This window comes from Artibeus jamaicensis, unplaced genomic scaffold (genome assembly GCF_021234435.1).
Source record: "Artibeus jamaicensis isolate MK-2021 breed Jamaican fruit bat unplaced genomic scaffold, CSHL_Jam_final contig_419, whole genome shotgun sequence".
NCBI classification, from domain to species: Eukaryota; Metazoa; Chordata; class Mammalia; order Chiroptera; family Phyllostomidae; genus Artibeus; species Artibeus jamaicensis.
This window is the reverse complement of record NW_026521824.1, coordinates 3,224,318-3,241,348: the sequence shown is the minus strand read 5'-3', so window position 1 is coordinate 3,241,348 and position 17,031 is coordinate 3,224,318. Positions and strand designations below refer to the sequence as shown.

Here is a 17,031-nt window from a genome sequence, read left to right as displayed (position 1 = left end):
ATTTGTTGTTGCACTTATTGATTCATTCATTGGTTGTTTATTGCATGTGCCCTGGCTGGGGATCAAACCCACAATCTTGGTGTATTGGGATGTCACTCTAATCAACTGAGCTACCTGACCAAGGTGTGAGTTCCTTTTTAATCCATAAAATTTTAGGGGTGCATGTATTTTAGAGTTTACAAATGTGTGTATAGTCAATCTTCATTATCCACAGATTTCATATTTGCCTACTTGCTAAAATGTGCTTGTAACCACATGTCAATACTTGCAGTGCTTTAATCGTCATTCGTAGACATGGGTATTTGCAGAGCAGTGAGAAATTTGAGTCATCAGTGCACACATACACATGTTCCCAATTGAGGTTGAAGAAGGTAAACCTCTGCCCTCTTGTTTCAGCTCATCCTATAAAAAAGCATTTTCCTTGGAATATTCAGTGCCACATAGTTCTCACTTTTGTGCTTTTTGTTGGTGAGTTTGCTTTTTAAAACTGGACTTTAATTATGGTGCAGAAGTGCTGTCCAGTGGTGCTGAGCACAATAAGTCTAAAATGTGCCTTATGGAGAAAATATATGTGTTTTCATGTATTCATATTCATTCATGCATAGTGCTGTTGGCCATGAGTTCAATGTTGATGAATCAGTAATATATTAAATAAGGTGTCTTTACACAGAAACACACATAAAACAGTTATGTATTTATCATTTGCTGAAAATGATGTGACCAGAGGCTAAACCTTTATATGCCCTCGGAACAGCAATGCAGTGTGGACTAATACAGGTGTTAACAGTAACTTTACAGAACATGGCTACTATTAATAATGAGAATTATATATCACATATAAGCATATATTAATGCATATGATTATGATCATGTGATTATTATATATGAGAATATATGCAATTTTTATTGCTGGTTTATGATTTAATTGCTTTGTAGTCAGTAAATGTGCCTTGTGTAATAGTGATCTTTAAAGATTTATCGAAATTTAGCATGTTTGGACAGTTCAACTCTGCCCCACTCTATTACTGTAGTTTAGAATATTATTGTTGATACATATTGATTCCTGGCCCTGTATTGTTGTTCTTTTTTAATTGACTGGAGACAGAGAGAAATATCAATTTGTTTTTCCACTCATGCATTCATTCATTGCCTCTTGTATGGTCCCTGATTGGGGATCAAACCCTTACCCTTGCTGTACCGAGACGACACTTTAACCAACTTTAATCACACAGCCAGGGCCTCTGTTGTTTCTTATACTCTACACTTTCTCTCGAGGTTCACTTTTCTTTGTGCTGATGCATATTCTTTAGCAATTTTTTAAGTATATGTGCTGCCAAAGCGAGCACTTCTTTAGCAGTTCTTTTTTTTTTTTAGTGTTTTACATTTGTTTGTTTGTTTATTTAATTGTTGTTCAAGTACAGTTTTCTGTCTTTTACTCCCATCCCAGCCCACCTCACCCCATGCTCCCCACCTCCCTCCCATTTCCACCCCCCTTAGTTGTTGTCCATGTGTCCTCTGTACTTGTTCCTATAAACCCTTTCCTTTTCTCCCTGGAATTGTCTCCCCTCTGGTCACTGTCAGCCTGTTCTCTATTTCAGTGTCTTTGGTTATATTTGCTCGCTTCTTTGTTTTATTGTTTAGGTTCCTGTTAAAGGTGAGATCATATGGTATTTGTTTTTCACTGCCTGGCTTATTTCACTCAGCGTAATGCTTTCCAGTTCCATCCATGCTGTTGCAAAGGGTCGGAGCTCCTTCTTTCTTTCTGCTGCAGAGAATTCCATTGTGTAAATGTACCATAGTTTTTTGATCCATTCATTTACTGATGAGCATCTAGGTTGCTTCCAACACTTAGCTATTGTAAATTGTGATGCTATGAACATTGGGGTGCATAGATTCTTTTGGATTGGTGTTTCAGGGTTCTTAGGATATAATCCTAGCAGTGGAATTGCTGGATCAAAAGACAGATTCATTTTTAGTTTTCTTAGAAAATTCCATACTGTTTTCCCTAGCAGTTGTACCAGTCTGCAATCCTACCAACAGTGAACTAGGGCCCCCTTTTCTCCACAACCTCTCCAACATTTGTTGTTTGTTTGTTTATGATGGCCCTTCTGACCGATGTAAAGCAGATCTCATTGTGGTTTTAATTTGCATCTCTCTGACAGCTAGTGATATTGAGCATCTTTTCATGTGTCTCTGGATCCTCTGTATGTCCTCCTCAGAGAAGTGTCTGTTCAAATCCTTTGCCCACTTTTTAATTGGGTTGCTTGTCTTCTTAGAGTGGAGTCATGTAAGTTCTTTGTATATTTTGGAGGTTAAACCCTTGTCTGAGGTATCATTGGCAAATATGTTTTCCCATACAGTTGGTTCTCTTTTTATTTTAATACTCTTTTCTTTAGCTGTGCAGAAGCTTTTTATTTTGATGATATCCCATTTGTTTATTCTTTCCTTTATGTCCCTTGCTCTAGGGGACATATCAGTAAATATGCTGCTGTGTGAAATATCTGAGATTTTCCTGCCTATGTTCTCCTCTAGGACTTTAATGGTGTCATGGCTTATATTTAAATCTTTTATCCACCTTGAATTTATTTCTTTGTATGGTGTAAGTTGGTGTTTGAGTTTCATTTTTTTGCATGTAGCCGACCAGTTCTCCCAACACCATTTGTTGTAGAGGCTATTTTTACTCCATTTTATGTTGCTGCCCCCTTTGTCGAATATTAATTGACCATAGAGACTTGGGTTTATTTCTGGGCTCTCTGTTCTGTTCCATTGGTCCATCCATGTACCTGTTTTTATGCCAGTACCAGGCTGTTTTGATTATAGTGGCTTTGTAATACAGTTTGGTATTAGGTATCATCATTCCTCCTAGTTTGCTCTTCTTTTTCAAAATTGCAGCAGCTATTCAGGGTTGTTTAAGGTTCCATATAAATTTTTGAAGTGTTTGTTCTATGTCTGTGAAATATGCCATTGGTACTTTAATAGGTATTGCATTGAACCTGTAAATTGCTTTGAGTAGTATGGACATTTTGATGATGTTAATTCTTCCAATCCATGAACATGGTATATGTTTCCATTTGTTTGTGTCTTCCTTGATTTCTTTCTTGAGTGTTGTGTAGTTTTCTGCATACAGGTCTTTTACCTCCTTGGTTAGGTTTATTCCTAGGTATTTTATTTTTCTTTTTGCTGTATCAAATGGGATTTTTTTTCTTGATTTCTGGTTCTGCTGTTTCATTGTTGGTATACAAAAATGCCTTTGATTTCTGGATATTGACTTTGTATCCTGCTATTTTGCCAAATTTATTTATGAGGTCGAGCAGTTTTTTGGTGGAGTCTGTAGGATTTTCTGTGTACACTATTGTGTCATCTGCAAACAATGACAGTTTTGTTTCCTCCTTTCCTATTTGGATGCCTTTTATTTCCTCTTTTTATCTGATTGCTGTGTCTAAAACTTCCAATACTATATTGAATAGAAGTGGTGAAAGTGGACAACCTTGTCTTGGTCCTGATCTTAGTGGGAAAGATTTTAGTTTTTGTCCTTTGAGTATGATATTGGCTGTAGGTCTCTCATATATGGCCTTTATTATGTTGAGGAATGCTCCCTCTATTCCCACTTTGCTGAGTGTTTTTATCATAAATGGGTGTTGTACCTTATCAAATGCTTTCTTCACATCTATTGATGTGATCATGTGATTTTTGTCTTTGCTTTTGTTTATGTGATGTATTACATTTACTGATTTGTGAATATTGAACCATCCTTGCATCCCCGGGATGAATCCCACTTGGTCATGGTGAATGATCTTTTTAATGTATTGTTGGATGTGGTTTGCCAATATTTTGTTGAGGATTTTAGCATCTCTGTTCATCAGCAATATTGGCCTGAAATTTTCTTCCTTTGTTGTATCTTTATCCAGTTTTAGGATTAGGATGATGCTGGCTTCATAAAAAGAGTTTGGGAGTCTTTCATCATTTTGGATTTTTTTGAATAGTTTGTGAAGGATAGGGGTTAGCTCTTCTTAAATGCTTTGTAGAATTCTCCTGTGAAACCATCTGGTCCAGGGCTTTTGTGTGTCGGGATTTTTTTTATTACTGTTTCAATTTCATCTGCTGTTACTGGTCTGTTCGGGCTTTCTGCTTCTTCTTCATTGAGTTTTGGAAGTTTATATTTTTCTAGAAATTTGTCCATTTCACCTACGTTTTCAAATTTCTTGGCATACAGTTCTTCATAGTAGTTTCTTACAATCCTTTGTATTTCTGTGGTGTCAGTTGTAATCTTTTTTCTTTCATTTCTGATTGTGTTTATTTGGGTCCTCTCTCTTTTTTTTTTTTTACTTTTAAAAAAAATTTTTTTATTGATTATGCTGTTACAGTTGTTCTATTCCCCCCTTCATTCCCCTCTACCCTGCCCCCCATCCCCACCATTACCTCCCTTTAGTTTATGACCATGTGTCTCAAGTCCTTTAGATTCTATATTTCCCATGCTATTCTTGCCCCCCCATCTATTTCCTATCTACTGTCTATGCTACTTATTTTCTGTACCTTCTCCCCCCTCCTCCCACTCCCCTGTTGCTAACCCTCCTTGGGATCTTCATTTCTATGTTTCCACTCCTGATCTAGCTGTCCTTTTAGTTTGCTTTCGTTTTAGGTGTGGTTGTTAATAACTGTGAGTTTGCTGTCCTTTCACTTTTCATGTTTCTTTAACTTCTTTTTCTTAGATAAGTCCCTTTAACATTTCATATAATAAGGGCTTGGTGATGATGAACTCCTTGAATTTGGTCTTATCTGAGAAGTACTTTATCTGTCCTTCCATTCTAAATGAAAGTTTTGCTGGATAGAGCGATCTTGGTTGTAGGTGTTTGGATTTCATGACTTGGAATACTTCTTTCCAGCCCCTTCTTGCCTGTAAGGTCTCTTTTGAGAAACCAGCTGACAGTCTGATGGGGACTCCTTTGTAGGTGACTGTCCCCTTAGCTCTTGCTGCTTCTAGGATTCTCTCCTTCATTTTAATTTTGGCTAATGTAATTATGATGTGCCTTGGTGTGTTCCTTCTTGGGTCCAACTTCTTTGGTACTCTCTGAGCTTCCTGGATTTCCTGGAAGTCTATTTCCTTTGCCAGATTGGGGAAATTATTATTTGTTGAAATAAGTTTTCCACTGGTGGCTGTGCCTTTCCCCCTTCTGGTACCCCTATAATTCGGAGGTTGGAGCGTTTAAAGATGTCCTGGAGGTTCCTAAGACTCTCCTCATTTCTTTGAATTCTTGCTTCTTGACTCTTTTCTGTTTGGCCATTATTTGCTTTCTTCTGGTCCACTCCATTGATTTGAGTCTCAGTTTCCTTTTCATTGCTATTGGTTTCCTGTGCAATTCCATTCATTTCAATTAGTTTCGCCTTCATATATTTATCTAATTTCTGGCTATAATCAACCAATTCTGTGAGGATCCTGATGACCAGTGTTTTAAACTGTGCATCTGAGAGTTTTGCTATTTCTTCATCACTTAGATTTATAGGCTCTGGGGCTTTGAGATCTTCTTGAGCCATTTTTGGTCTGTTCGCGCCCTTTAAGTCTGAGGAGCGTTACCTTGGACTCCCAGGTCGCTGGGTTGTGACGCTGTATGTGGGGGTGTGGTCAGAGCAGGGAAATGGCGACCCCCTCTGCTGTTTTGCGCCGCAGGGTGAGGAGCAGCGCCTTAGGTGGTTCACCAGGGCCGGGCCACTCAGAGTCACTGGGTTATGACGCTGTATGTGGAGGTGGGGTCAGAGAAGGGAAATGGTGGTGCCCTCCCTGCCGCTTGCTGCGGGGACCGCCAGGTTCCGGTCCAATCGCCCACTCCCTTGGTTGTCTCTCCGAGCACAATTGCACGACCACAGTCAACCCGCAGCCCTGCTGCCTCGCTGTTTCCCCCGCGGTTGTTCGCTTGGTCGCTTGCTCGGCGGCTTGCTCGGTCACTCACTAGGTCCAATCCTGCGCCTGGATTCCGCGGGCTTAGATTCCTCGCGCCTGAGTCTGAGTTTTCCTGTGCAGTCCTGCTCCAGCAGCTGCTGGTTTCGCTCCTTACCAGTCAGGCTGAAGAATTTGTTGTTAACAGACTTCCGAAAAGTTCAATTTTCTGTGTTCTGACTGTGTTTTCTGTTGCTAATATTTAATTGTCTCTAAACTTGGTTGTGTGAGAAGGCACGGCACAACCACCTATGCCTCCATCTTGACGGAAGTCTCTCTTTTTTTCTTGATGGGCCTACTTAAAGGCTTGTCGATTTTGTTTATCCTAAAAAAAAATAACCCAGTCGCTGTGTTGTGACGCAGTATGTGGGGGCGAGATCAGAGAGGGAACAATGGCCCTTGCTCCGCTCTCTCTCAGATTTCAGTCACCTCTGCCACTTTCCACAAGCAAATTGGGCCCTTCTGATGCTGGTTCTCAGGTGAGTGGGCTTGTGTAGTTGTAGGATCCTGTGGGTCTCTCCAACGAACTCTTCTGTGAGGCTGTGTCTCTTTCCCAGCACCTTTTCAATTGGTGCTTTTAGGCTTTATTTCCCAGCGCTGGAGCCTGGGTGATGCGGTCTGTCTCACTGCCCATTTTTTATCTAGGTTATCTGTGCAGAAATGTGTGACCTCAGTCAGCCCCGCACTGCCTGCGCCCCTTCCTCTCCGTAACCCGTCTCCACTGGCCACTGACTCCACCCCTCGTACTGATCTAGTTGAATGGTTGTCGGACTTCTGTACAATTTTCTGTCTGTTCTGGTTATGTTTTTGTTTCTAAATCTTTGTTGTCTTTAATGTTGGTTGTGTGAGGAGGTACAGTGTTTCCACCTACACCTCCATCTTGGCCAGGAGTCACCTAACAATTCTTTAGTGAGGGTCTAAAGAAGGCAAATTCTCATAGCCTTTAAATGTTTGCATGTCCTACCTTTTGGTAGAGTTTGCTAAAAATAAAAGTTTGTTTATTTTCCTCCCAGTGTGTGTTAGGATGTAACTCCCTTATGTTTTGGTAGCATCTATTGCTGACAAGGAGCCTATGGTCAGTATAATATTTTTCATGTGCAGTTAATCTCTTTTATGGTAGTTTTTAAGATTATCCATGTATTTCTGGGTTCTGCAGTCTTTTAATAGTCTGGGTGAACTTGTTTATATTTATTTGCCTCAGTACTGTCAAACTAAGGGTACTTGTGTTTTAGCAATTCTGAAAAATCCTTAACTATTATCTCTTTAAATATTCCTTGCAGGAAGTTCTCCATTCTTTTCATAGACTCCTATGAAATACATGCATAGTGGGGCCTCTTTTCTATGCATTGTGTCTCGTAATTGTTCTCTCAATTTTTTTCTCTATTTCATATATCATTTTCATTTTTGAGATTTCTATTTTTTTATTTTATGGCCACCTATTGTTTCACTTCCTGCTTTTTATTTCAAAATTTCTTATTCTTTAAAGTTGTTATTCTTCTGTTTAGCTCTTTGAATGTCCTAAATATAGTTATTTTAGTTTCTGACAAACTATATATAAAATTATTATTTGTTAAGTATTTTTATTGATTATGCTATTACAGTTTTTCCAATTTTTCCCCCTTTATACCCCCTCCACCCTGCCTCCCCAACCCTCCAGCATTCTTCCCCACCCTTAGTTCATGTGCATGGGTTGTACATATAAGTTCTTTAAGCCCTCTGTTTCCTATACCATTTTTATCTCTCCCCATCTATTTTATGCCTACTAATAATGCTTCTTCTTCCCTGTACCTTTTTCCCCTTATTCCTCTCTTCCCCCTTCCCACTGAGATCCCTCCATGTGATTTCCATTTCTCTGATTCTGTTCCTGTTCTAGTTGTTTGCTTAGTTTTGGTTTTCGTTGTTTTTCTTTTCTTTTAGGTTCATTTGTTGATAGTTGTAAGTTTGTTGTCATTTTACTGTTCATATTTTATCTTCTTTTTCTTAGATAAGTTCCTTTAACATTTCATATAACAGTGGCTTGGTGATGATGAACTCCTTTAACTTGACCTTATCAGAGAAGCACTTTATTTGCCCTTCCATTCTAAATGAAAAGGCTTTGCTGGATAGAGTATTCTTTAGGTCCTTGCCTTTCATGACTTTAAATACTTCTTTCCAGCCCCTTCTTGCCTGCAAGGTTTCTTTTGAGAAATGAGCTGATAGCCTTATGGGAACTCCTTTGCAGGTAACTCCTTTTCTCTTGCTTCTTTCAGGATTCTCTCCGTATATTTAATCTTGGGTAACTTAATGCTGATGTACCTTGGTGTGTTCCTCTTTGGGTCCAACTTCTTTGGGACTCTCGGCTCCCTGGACTTCCTGAAAGTCTATTTCCTTCGCCAGATTGAGGAAGTTTTTCTTCATTATTTGTCCAAATAAGTTTTCAATTTCTTCTGAAATGAAAAGTCTGTATTGAATTAATTCAACCGTATTTTCATTGGTTTATCTTTGTGGCCTGTGTATTGGATTTGAATCTGCTGTTTTTCTTCTCCTTCTGGCACTTCTATAATTCAGATGTTGGAATGTTTCAAGCTGTCCCAGAGGTTCCTAAGCCTCTCTTCATTTTTTTGAATTCTTGTTTCTTTCTTCTGGGTGGATGTTTACTTCTTTCCTTTGTTCCAAATTGTTGCTTTGAGTCCTGGTTTCCATCCTGTCACTGTTGGTTCCCTGAATATTTTGCTTTATTTCACTTTGGATAGCCTTCATTTATTTTTTCATTTTTCATCCAAGCTCAGTGAGGTCTGTGAACATTTTGATTACCAGGGCTCTAAATTCTCCATCAGATAGGTTGTCTATGTCCTCATCGTTTAGTTCTCTCTCAGAGGTTATGCTCTGTTCTTTCATTTGGGCCATATTTCTTTGTGTTGACAAAGCTGATAGGCTGTAAGGGGGTGGGGCCTTAAGTATTCACCCGGGCAAGGCAACCCTCTTTGCTTCACTGTGGCATTGCCTGTGGAGAAAGGGCCAGAGAGGGAACAGTGCGGTTCGTTTTTTGTCTCTGGCACACTTTTCAATGAACTCTCATGTGAGACTGGGAGTATCTCCCACCAAGGCAACCCTGGCAACCCTAACTATAGCCCACGGTCAGCGCTGAGTCTCACTTTTCCCCTTAAGTCAGCCTGTCCCTTCCAGCCCACCCTGCCCCCAAGGCTTCTGCATCGCAGTGGTTTTTCTGAGTTGGCCCTCAAGGTCAGTGATCTTACTGGTCTGGTTGTTCTAGTTGATTTTTTTTCTTTAATTCTTCGTTTGTTAGAGTTCCATGCAGTTTGATTTTCTGGCACTTTTGGGTTTTTATTGATTTTAGATTAGTTGTTATCCTTTTTTTGGTTGTGCAAGGAAGCAAAGGGTTTCTGCCTGGCCTCCATCTTGGTTGGAACTCCCTATAAAATTATTTTTATCTAGATATATTCATGCTCTGAGTGCTGATTTCATTAGATTTCTTTCTTTGCATAAATATTATTCCTGTCTTCAGGAATTCTGATTTGCCAACTTGGAGGAAGGTGTTTTTATTGATGAGTTAAGGTATTATGTCCCCCTCTTCCTAAGTGCTCCCCTTCCCTGTGTAGAGTTTGCAGATGCTTAATGGTCAGAATCAGGTCCTCTAACGGCAGTTCCAGGTATAGAGCTAACAGGTAAGTTGGTTTGGTGCTGATTTCAAGACATTCAACTTGCTATGAGCTGCATAACTGGCAACATGTTTTTTGCCAGCCCCTTTTCACAGATGAGGGAGCCATTAGTCCTGGCTCCAAGCAGCATGCCTGAGCTCCCTGTCCCAGAGTCCCTTCAGTGAGGGCCCTTCAGGAACAGAATTCTCAGCCACCATGGTGCTCCTGGGCCCTCGACCAGCCAGCCCTCTGCTTTGGCTCCTGTGTGTGTTCCTTGTGTCCATGGTGCTGTTGGTCTTAGTTTTGATGCAGCCTTATCTTTTTTGTATTCTCTTTGCACTTTTCTCTTTTATCGCTGTGTGTTTGGAACAGGAAGCATAAATTATTGATTCATCATAGTAGCTGTCAGGTGGATGCCACCCAAATACCCACGATAGATGCATGGATAAAGAAAATGTGGTGAGCGTGGGCCTGCGAACCAATCTCGGTTTGATTCCCAGTCAGGGCTCATGCCTGGGTTGCAGGCCGGTTCCCTGCAGGGGACACACGAGAGGCAACCATACATTGATATTTCTCTCCCTCTCTCCTTCCCTTCCCCTCTAAAGATAAATAAATAAAATCTTTTTTTAAAAAGCAATAGAAAAATTAAGTTTGTAAAAAACCAAATTGGCAATAAATATATAATTCCTGTAAGTTCCCATCTTATTGAATGGATGCTGAAAAGTCATTGAAAGATTGAGGGGATCCAACACTTGGGCAGCATGATGTGGAAATTCTTGTAGCTTGGAAACTATTATAGACAAAAAAAATAAAAACAGTATTTTTAAACCTCATCCCTTTGCTCAAGTTTTTTCTACAATGAATATTTTATTTTTACTATGGTCTTCAAAATTTTAACATTTTCACCCTGGCTGGTGTAGCTCGGGGGATTGAGCGCGGGCCTGCGAACCAAGGTATCGCGGTTCGATTCTCAGTCAGGGCATATGCCTGGGTTGCAGGCCAGTTCCCAGCAGGGGACACATGAGAGGCAACCATACATTGATATTTCTCTCCCTGTCTCCTTCCCTTCCTCTCTAAAGATAAATAAGTAAAATCTTTAAAAAAAATTGTTTTAACATTTTCCTGTGAGTTCATCCATTTGTTTCTGCAAATAACTTTTATTTTAAAAATGTAGTTGAATTTCCTGTTAAAACAATGCTGTATAACATTTTGTGTGAATATATCCTGTGGTGATTGTTCCTTTACCGTTTACAGCATATGGTTATTACAGTTGTACTTACTTACATATTTAAAGCCATGTGTGTTCTGACAGTAGATATAAAATGAGTTCTCCAGACACAGGTTTGTAATGATATCGACTTAGAGAGGAAGATTCGTTTTGGTACTTAGAAAAAAATAGGCAGGAACCATTTATACTCATATATGTGTACATGTAATTAAATCAGTTGCTGTGATCTATTCTGTTTAAAAACTGAACCCACAGCACATCTGAATAACAAGATAATAAACGTTTCTTTCACTAGGTGGTAAAGAGAGTCTATACCTACATGCATCATTGTTCTCTCTAACAGCAATTTGTACCTTCAGTACCTACGGAATTCAGAGGATGGTATTTTAGCTTGCTTCCCATAAAATATCCCTGAATGTGTTATATATGTGAAGTATTGAAGCAAAGTGATCAAGAAAGAAGGTGGCTCTGGATTCAAATGTCAGATGGCTCTAGGTTCAAATGGCAGCTCCTCTACCTACTACTACTAGCTATTTGAAATTGATGAGTTCCCTTGTCTATTTTTTTAAGCAATAATAATGGTACTTAACTCACTGGGTTGTTAAATTGAAATAATGCTGGGAGACTGAGCACTCTAGCAGCCAGTAGCACCATCTGCTGTTATCACAGGGGAGTAAATAGAGGTGGGAGAGGGGAAGCAGGGGTTGGAGGCCAGTCCATAGAGTTTTGCGGGTCATAGGAAGAAGCCAGATAAGGCTGGCTACTGCACGAGGTGTGTTACTAAGAGAAAGACAAAACTGCAAACAGCAGAAACTGCTCCAGTGCAAGTGTTTCACAGCTGGTTCTCTGACTCTTCCAGAGAGCCATGTCCTGCCACCGCAGCCAGCTCCTCTGGTTCCGCCGGCTCTACGTGCTCTTCTCCCGCTACATGAGAATCAACTCTCTGCACTTTCTCTGAAGTCTGGAAGCCTTTACAGATCCAAGGAGTAAGAAGACTAGGAAGCCCTGGCCCTGGTCCGCAGCTGGCTCTTTTCCCAGAACCAAAGGAGACCCCAGGGTGGGGTGGCCCCCAGAATTCTGCTTATTAGAGCTGCAGACCCTAATGAAAGGGAGGCCACACAGGCCAATGGGCTGGCTAAACTTCACTTCTCCCTCTGGGGAGAAAAACAACACCCCAAACCAAATAAACCCAAGGGTAATAATACGTCCCCTGCTAGCTTCTCAAGTTCTTATGGAAAACACTATGCATGAGAACACAATGTACTTCAGGCACCTAGCACAGAACCTGTGCTTATTGTAAAAGTATGCTAAAACCACTTACAGGTGTGATACAACCCATTGAAAAGGTTTCCAGAGCAAGCTCACCAAATACATACACACACACAAGAAAAGTCTGTATTGAATTAATTCAACCCTATTTCCATTGGTTTATCTTTGTGGCCTGTGTATTGGATTTGAATCTAGAGAAAACCTGCCCTATCTAAAACCACGGTCGCTGACTGACTGGGCACCCAGGCCCCGATCCCTGTGCTGGGCAGTTTCACACGGAGTTGTGTGATGTGGGCCCTGCCCTCAGGGAACTTATAATCAAATATTCAGCTCTCAACCTTTTGGAAAAAGAAGGAAATAGGAAGAAAAATCAGGACATTTTAAAAAAACACACAGACACTGAAGAACATAATGTTTTTAAAAATTGTTTATAAACAAAAGCATTCTGAGAGGTCAGGCTTAGAGGCTACTCACAGAATTCAGCTAATAGTCCAGGGACCTAAGGCAGGGCAGCTCCACAGACTGGTGAGCCTGGGCAGGAGGCCAGAATTGCCAGCAAAGTAACTAGAGGCAAGGTGCTTAACCTCTCTCTGCCTCAGTTCTCTCATATGCAAAAAGGGGACAATAATGTGCCCAACCTCAGAAGAAATGGTGCCTGAAAGCACATAGCAAAGGGTCTGACGTGCAGTAAATGCTCAAGAAAGATGAGCCACAGCTATTCTGAGAACTAAATAGTAAGCAAGCATTAAGCAGAGGGAGTAGCATAAATCAAAGGCCTGATACAGAAAAGATCTTGGTGTGCATTGTCCTTGCGTATTTCCTCTGCCTGCAGATGAAGCCCTGAATTTCTGTCTCCATAGTAGCAGGGTAGAGAGCTGCTTCTTGTGTCTCTTCACCCACACTTTCTTCCTGGTTCTGGGGCTTGCCAATGTCTTGAATGCCTCCTAGGAGCTAAATGAGGCTAACAGAGCTATCAGGCCCCTAGGCTGGAATTGAAAATGCAAAACTGTCTGTTACCTGTCTACTAAAGATATGTCAGTAGCTCCCAATGGCCTTCAAGTGAAAGTGACAAAAAATAAGCCACTAACCCTGGTTAGAGTTTGGGGACTTGTTTGACTCCTCTCCTGCTACTAGGAAGACAGACACCCACCCGGCCTTTTCGGACAGCAATTCTCAATACATGTTAAGAGCTTTTAAAATACACATACTCTGACCTAAAGAAATATTTAAAACACCAAAACTGTATACATAATGATCATCACTGTATTATTTAAAATAGCATAATGAGAAAAATCCAGTGATGCAATCATATTTGGTAACAAAGAAAAATGTTCATGATATATTAAATTTTGAAAACCAGGTTAGGAATGCTAAAATTTAACAATGGTACACATACACATAAAAGTATATAAATAGGCCCTGGCTGGTGTAGCTCAGTGGATTGAGCACGGGCCTGCAAACCAAAAAAGATCACGGTTCAATTCCCCATCAGGGCACATGCCTGGGTTGCAGGTCAGCTCCCAGCAGGGGCCAGTTCCCAGCAGACGATGCACCAGAAGCAACCATACATTGATATTTCTCCTTCTCTCCTTCCCTTCCCTTCTAAAGATAAATAAATAAAATAAAATAAAAACTCCCTCTCTTTTTCCTTAACTTTTTTCTATTTTTCTTTTGTTTTCAGAAGTCTCCAAATCCACACCCCAGCCATGCCCCCATGCCAAGTCCAGGCAGCCAAAGGGACTCCATGCCAAATACCAAGAATTACTGGGAAGTCCTGAAGGTGTCCCACCAGAGTCGCCAGAAAATGAAACCAGAAAAGTGTTCCTGCTGCTTGTCACTACCAGAACCAATTAGTAGAGACAGGATTGAATCTTTATGGGCACTCTAATAAGCTGAAAAGATAGTGTGTTATATACCCTCAAAAACCATCTTAACATCTCACCTCAGGCCGACCTTTTTATTTTTTTATTTTAAGATTTTATTTATTTTTAGAGAAAGGGGAAGGAAGAGAGGAGGAAAAACATTGATTGATTGCCTCTCTCATGCCCCCAACTGGGGACAGGACCTGCAACCCAGGCATGTGCTCTGACTGGGAATTGAATGGGTGACTTTTTGGTTCTCAGGCTAGTGCTCAATCCACTGAGACACACCAGCCAGGGCAAGCCAACCTTTTTATCAGGAGAAGAAAGGGTATGTGAGGGGTTTGGAAAAAAAGTTAACCATAGTGCAGAGGCCATTTTCCTACTATTTTATCTGTTATCAACTGCTCAGGTACCATCTCTATCCCTTGCAGACCCTCTGGGGCACAGAGGTTGAATTGCTCCAGGTTGTGCATTCCAGTCTCTAGAATAACACTGAAGCCTATCAACTGGCTAAAATCTTTAATTCTTGATTTCCCCTATCAAAAGTGATTCCTAAAGGCAACAAGGCCTTAGCCTGCTAAGCTCTGAGATGCCACTTTCTGGTCAGATGAGAAGTCAATAAAAATTCAGTGGTAACTGTACAGGCTTTCAGCCTTTTGTCTTCAGGCCTTTTGTCTTTAGGGTAAAATGTTATTTCCTATGTCACTCTGGTGATAATATCTTCATCTGTGGCAGAACCGCGGGCCCTCATCTCTGCCCACATACACATCTTCCCATGTGTGTATTTCAGGGGCAGAAAGGGACTAAAGTAATCTTGAGGTTTCTATCAGTCTGCTGCACCACAGGCCACTGTGCTTATTATTGAAGACTCCAACAGACTGCATGTGTTCCAGGTTGTTCAGCTGACTGTCTTTCTTCCTGCCCTCCAAAGCTCAAGGTCTGTCTTGGTTACGAGGTCCCCACTGCCATGCTGAGAAAGATGAAGATCATCTCCCAGTAAGACATGCCTCCAGTCTGCTCGTATTAGTCTAGCAATGGCTTGATGGCCACCATGATCCCGGGGTTCAACTTATCCATCTCATCAAATATGAACACGGAGCTTGCATAGGCACTCACATTACCCTGGATCCACCTTTGTAACTGGTCCTGGAAAAGTTTTATCTGGTGTTCATGAGAAAACTGCAGTTAGTACAAACAGGTGAAGAAAGTTACCCTTTAGGCCTTTTGAATGAAGATTTTCAGCCACAATTTGGCTAACAAAATTCTTGCCTGTGCCAGCCCAGCCACGTAGGAAAAGAGTCCATGGTTCCTTGGGCATGTGGCTGCTCTTGAAGCCAGTCAGCGCCTTGAAGAGTCACTTCTTTGGCCAGATGCTGTCCTAACAGTTTCTCCTGCAATTGCAGCTTGAGGGCTAGACAAAAGGCACAGCTTCCAGGGCTGGTGGCCAAACAGAGGCCCCATCTGCCCTCTCTCCTTCCCCTCACCTGGGGTGAGCTGTGTGCCAGATGTGAATGTCCACTGAGGCCTGTCCCTTGGGTCCCTCCCAACCCTCCAGGCAACCCGCAGTACAGGACACATTGAGCAGCTTCTCCTTGCCACAGCACTCGGCAAAGAGAGTACAGGGCCGGGTGTTGGTAGGCTAGGTAGAAGGATGGCAAGGGACATGCTGATGGGCTTGATTGCCGCCATGGGGGGAGCACCTTTGTTAAGAGGGTGCAGCCAGGGCCCCCCCAAAGAAGGATTTGTAATGGGGTCCAGAACTGACGGTGTCCAGGAAATAATAAAAATATGGGATGTCCTCACCCCCACAAGGCTGAACTGGGGGATGGGACACATGGAGCAGGGCCATTGAGACTTGTCTTGCATAGCAACAGTTTTGTTAACCTCTAGAATGGTCATTTAACGTATCTATAACTTCTGATGGGTTTCATAGATATGTGAAATAGCTGTGGCCTTGCTTTGAGCCAGAGAGAAGGGAATGACTTCCACCCAAGATGTAACTGGGAGGCAATTCCCCCTGGTTACAGAGCCTGCATAAGAGCTTGCTCCACACCACAGGGCCACGCTTGCCCAGACTTACAATGGCAGCCCAGAAACGCTGGAAAAGGTAGCAGGTGTGGCCGATTGTGGGAGGAGTCAGAAATGGGGCTGCAGAAGAAGACTGGTGCAGGGATTTAAACCCAGGTGCAGCAGCCAGGACAAAAAGAATCATGGGGGGCGGGGGGGGGGTAGCTTTGGGTCTCCCTTTGTCACACAGCTTAGGAAGCCAGAAAACAAGATGTAGCAGCGATGCAGAGCTCTCTTTTAGCAGTTTGGGAGAATGCAGGAGAGACGCTGGGGGGAGGAAGGGGGTGCAAGGACTTGTTGGTGGGCCATGAGAAGGTGCCACGTGGTTTTGGATTAAGAACTGGAGATTCCAGTGACACAGCTGATGGTGCCGGAAACCGAGGGAGGCCTGCCAGCCGAGCACTGATTACTAGGAAGAACCGGGGCTACCTGAGCCAAGGACTTCTATTTCTTTTCCTGAGACACGGTACCCCGGACCAGGCAAAATGGGGAGAGAAGGACTGTGTGTGTTCGTAGGTGTTTTCAGGGACTTTGGGGTTTTAATGAAGACATTAAGTCATTACTCTTAAGTCTGTATAATTTTTGAATAAATAATTCCTTCTTTTCACCAATCTCTAACATGGAGAGCTATAATTCCCTGGTGGCAGGCAAGGCTATACAAGGGGACCCCAGGAGAAGCAGAGGGGTCCAGTGTGTAACCCCCTTCTCTGGTGGCCAATCAGGGAAAACCATGGGAGACCACAGGCACAGTAGCTTTAAAGCAATACAACTACTTGTACGCATGTAACAAAAGCCTGCCAAAAGTAGCCAGAATGGATCCACCCTATAAGAATAGAATCCCTCCAGCCCATGAGGTCAATCTCTGCTTGGAGCTGGCCTGCTCCCATGTTCTCTGCTATAAACTCTGTGTGTTAGGTTCAATTCTTTGTCCCGATCCCCAAGAAACCTGGTTACCTGTGGCCACCTGTAACACCTTGGCCACCAGCAGCAGCCACAGCACCGTGCTGGTGCCCTGCTGCCCCAAGCTGCCTGGCT

General features: G+C 42.0%; 1 protein-coding gene and 1 pseudogene across 4 annotated transcripts in view; one reads left to right on the top strand and one right to left on the bottom strand.

Annotated features, from left to right (window-relative positions):
- Positions 1-17,031, top strand: part of PIGL (phosphatidylinositol glycan anchor biosynthesis class L) — a 73,073-nt gene that overhangs the window by 54,162 nt on the left and 1,880 nt on the right. Inside the window, exons 8-9 of one of the 4 annotated variants that reach the window (XM_053665692.1) lie at positions 11,658-11,784; positions 13,749-16,123. In XM_053665692.1, coding sequence (XP_053521667.1) covers positions 11,658-11,756 — 99 coding nt within the window. In that variant the 3' untranslated portion in view covers positions 11,757-11,784; positions 13,749-16,123. The other 3 variants (XM_053665693.1, XM_053665691.1, XM_037166143.2) reach the window with 3 other exon arrangements.
- On the bottom strand, positions 14,507-15,618 carry LOC119064691 (torsin-1B-like; annotated as a pseudogene).